General features: G+C 37.6%; 1 protein-coding gene across 1 annotated transcript; it reads right to left on the bottom strand.

Moving 5' to 3' along the window:
- Positions 1-993: 993 nt before the first annotated feature.
- LOC106734126 (olfactory receptor 7A10-like) lies at positions 994-1,914 on the bottom strand. Its single transcript, XM_014585078.1, has one exon. It carries the CDS (start codon positions 1,912-1,914, stop codon positions 994-996), a length of 921 nt encoding a protein of 306 aa, XP_014440564.1.
- Between the last annotated feature and the right edge of the window lie 1,801 nt (positions 1,915-3,715).

Genomic DNA, 3,715 nt, shown 5'->3' on the forward strand with positions numbered 1-3,715 from the left:
GGACATACACATACATGAAACTCTGCAGTTTTATATTTGTCTATACTCTAAGTTACGTTAATGACATTAGGTGCCAACTGTAATGTATCTTTTTTGTTTGATTGTTTTCTAGTTGCTTTTTTTTTCTTGTCATTCTCTTTAATGTTACTAAAATAACCAGAAAAGGTTATTTTAGTAACATTATACCAAAATTGCTCAAAATCATATATATCAATGGAAAATACATTATTTTTAAGAGTTGCATATAGGGGGACCAGCAGTTAGCATAATGGCTATGTAGCTGGACTCCCACGTAGTCGACCGTGGTTCACGTCCCGGACCCGATGGCTTAAAACTCACACCGGGCATGTGTGCGTGCATGCCCAAGATCCCAAGAGGAGAATGGAGGAGAAGGGATTGCGGCATGGCCATCCTCCCAGGAGGGTGATTTCTCGCTTTCTGTCTCTCTGTCTCTTTCTGTCTGTCTGGCAAGCACACGCGTCCTATAGCAAAAAACTTTCAAAAAAAAAAAGAGTTGCATATAGGTAGATAGCAGGTGATATGGTGGTTGAGGCACTGGATTCCCACATGGCCAATTATGTTTCAAGTTCCAGAACTACTGGCAGCATGCTTTTTCACTTTCTCTCTCTCTCTTTCTTCCTCTCTCTCTCTCTCTCTCTCTCTCAATCAATCAAGCAAATAAAAATAAATAACAATGATTCTTTAATAAATAGAATTTTTTTAAAAAAGAGTTGCATTCCATTCTGTGAGATAATAATACTTTTAAAATATTTCAGATGCAAGGCTAGGAATAACATTGTAGAGTAGAAAGATATTAAAGAAAAAATTGGATGGATATGAGAGAGTGTAGAAAGCTAAATACAGAGTTACTTCAATTGTATAGACATGTACTTTCACAATCTGGTCAGAGAATAACAACAGTTGTCTCCAAGGCTATAAACTCTGCAATTATGGCATTGTTTAATCTCCAGGTCAATGATTTATTCACAATTTCTAGTGAAACAATATTTTCAGGGCCCTCTTTATGTCTTTATTCCTCAGACTGTAGATGAAGGGGTTCAGCATGGGGGTGACCACAGTGTACAGCACCGAGGCTGCTGCACTTGAGTGTGAGCTGTGGGTAGCACCAGCACTAAAATACACTCCTAAGATTGTACAATAAAATAAGGAGACAACGGAGAGGTGAGAGGCACAGGTGGAAAATGCTTTGTACTTCCCCTGAGCTGATGAGATTGCACGAATGGAGGAAACTATCTTAGAGTACGAATAAAGGATCCCAGTGAGGGGGCCAACACCCAGCAGCATAGATGCAAAATAGCTCACCAAGTCATTAAGAAAAGTGTCAGAGCAGGCAAGGTGGATCACCTGATTAAGTTCACAGAAAAAGTGGGGGATTTCCACATGTGTACAGAAGGACAGCCGCAATGCCATTATACTTTGTAACAAGGAATACAGGACAAATATGATCCAGGATGCCAGAACCAGCTTTCCACAGAACCAGGGGTTCATGATGACCATGTAGTGCAAAGGGTGACAGATGGCCACATATCTGTCATAGGCCATCACTGTCAGGAGAAAGTCATCTATCCCTGCAAAAATTATGTGAAAGAACATCTGGATGATGCAGCCTGCATAGGTGATGACCTTGCTCTGTGTCTGGATGTTCACCAGCATCTTTGGGACGGTGGTGGAGGTGAGACAGATGTCCACAAAGGACAGGTTGGAGAGGAAGAAGTACATGGGGGTGTGCAGGTGGGAGTCTGAGATGGTGGCCAGGATGATGAGCAGGTTTCCACACACAGTGATCAGGTACATGGAGAGGAAAAACCCAAATAGGAGGGGCTGCAATTCTGATTCCTCTGAAAGACCCAGAAGAAGAAATTTTGAAATTTCTGTATCATTTTTTGGTTCCATAGTAACTCCCTGAAAAGAGGAAAATATGATGGCTAATTTCACATGAACAAGTATTACACAGTTGAAATGCCAACATTAATATTTTACAGTCACAAAGTTGTGCTTTATATTTTTGTATGGATCTAGTCTGCTCAAGGCTTAGTGCTATCTCAGCTTAGGACTCCTTATCTCACTTCATTCTTCCCATAGCTCATGTATTCTACAGGATTTTTAGCTAATTTATTTGGTTTTTTGTTTGTTTGTTTTTATTATGTATTTATTCATTTACAGTCATTCACTGTGCATTGATTCAATTTACAAAATGAGATTTTCCATCCAGGATACAAGGATATAACCCTACATGTTATCATCAACAAATAATTTTCTATTTCTTCTTTTATATTTTGCTTCCCCCCACCCTGTTTTCCTACATCTCACCCTCTGCCAATTCCCCCCCTTTTCCCATAGTGTCTCTGGTATGTACAATTGTTTTCCATGTATTTTTTTTTCACATTTTATTGATTCACTAAAGATCTTAATTAATTTAAATACTTTCAATAGCAAGCACAGCTGATATATACAAATTTATGAATGCATGTCTGAATATAATATGTTCACTTTACTCACTAAAATTTATGCCTAAATTCAGACATGCTAATTTATTTGTTAACAAAAAATAATAGTACATATTAATGGAGTAAAATGTGATGTTACAATGAGATTGTATTTGTTTTTTTGTTTTAGTTTTGCTATTATTGAGCAATTGCACTCACCGGACACAGAGACAGACAGAAAGAGAGGGAAAGTGAGAAATCTCCCTCCACAGGAAATGGCCATACCACAAGTACATGTAAACATACCTGGCTTTTTTTTTTCAAGCTGCCAGGTCTGGGATTAATCTGGCAGTCTACCAGATGGAATTCAGCCACCTTAACTACCACAACGTCTCCTGATTCAATAACTGTACCTTTATATCCATTGAAAACAACTCTGAGGCCAGCAGGTGGCATGGTGACTAAGTTGCTCCCACATGGCCAATTGTGGTTCAAGTCCCTGACCTGGTGGCTTGATTCCTCACTTTTCCTCTGTTTCAATCTGGCCAAGCTAAATAATAATAATAATTAATAAAATAAATAATTTTTTTTAGAAAAAGGAAAACTACTCTATTTACTCCTTTCATCAATTCCCTGGAAACCACAGTTCTGTGTCTGCTCCTATGACTTTGACTACTTCAGATACGTTAGTTAAATGGAATCACTTAGTATTTTATTTCAAAAGTATTCCATGGATCAAAATAGTTCTAAAAATCTCCTTATTGTTATCAGTTGATCAGTATTTAGACAGTTGCATTATAAGATAATTATTGGTAGTAGTGGTTAAGGTGCTGTACTCCAACTTGGCTGACTGTGGTTCAAGTCCTGAACCCAGCAGTTTGAAACATGTATGTCTGTATGCCCAAACTCTAAGAGGAAAATGGTGGACAACCACATGGGGAGTGATTTCTCATTTTCCCTCTCTCTGTCTCTCTTTCTCACTCTCTCAGGTGACCATATGTGCCCTATGGCAAAAAAAGAAAGAAGTATTTATGCTTACAACTAACGTAGAAGAATTTATCTAAGTTCATAAAAATTGGGGGTTTGTGAGTTTGTACACAACTAGATTTCATAACACCAAATCTATTAACTTTTTACATTCACCAAATATGTTGATATCCATCAACACGTAAAATAATTCAATGTTATTCTGAAAAATTTAATAATTTAATTTATTATTAGGAGAAAAATAAAATAAAATATACTCAGACCCCAGAACATAAAAGCAA

Source organism: Tupaia chinensis, unplaced genomic scaffold, assembly GCF_000334495.1.
Source record: "Tupaia chinensis unplaced genomic scaffold, TupChi_1.0 Scaffold148822_1, whole genome shotgun sequence".
NCBI lineage: Eukaryota > Metazoa > Chordata > Mammalia > Scandentia > Tupaiidae > Tupaia > Tupaia belangeri.

Bases quoted from the DNA above. Each gene is read 5' to 3' on its own strand.
- LOC106734126 (XM_014585078.1), bottom strand. From the start codon at position 1,914: ATGGAACCAAAAAATGATACAGAAATTTCAAAATTTCTTCTTCTGGGT.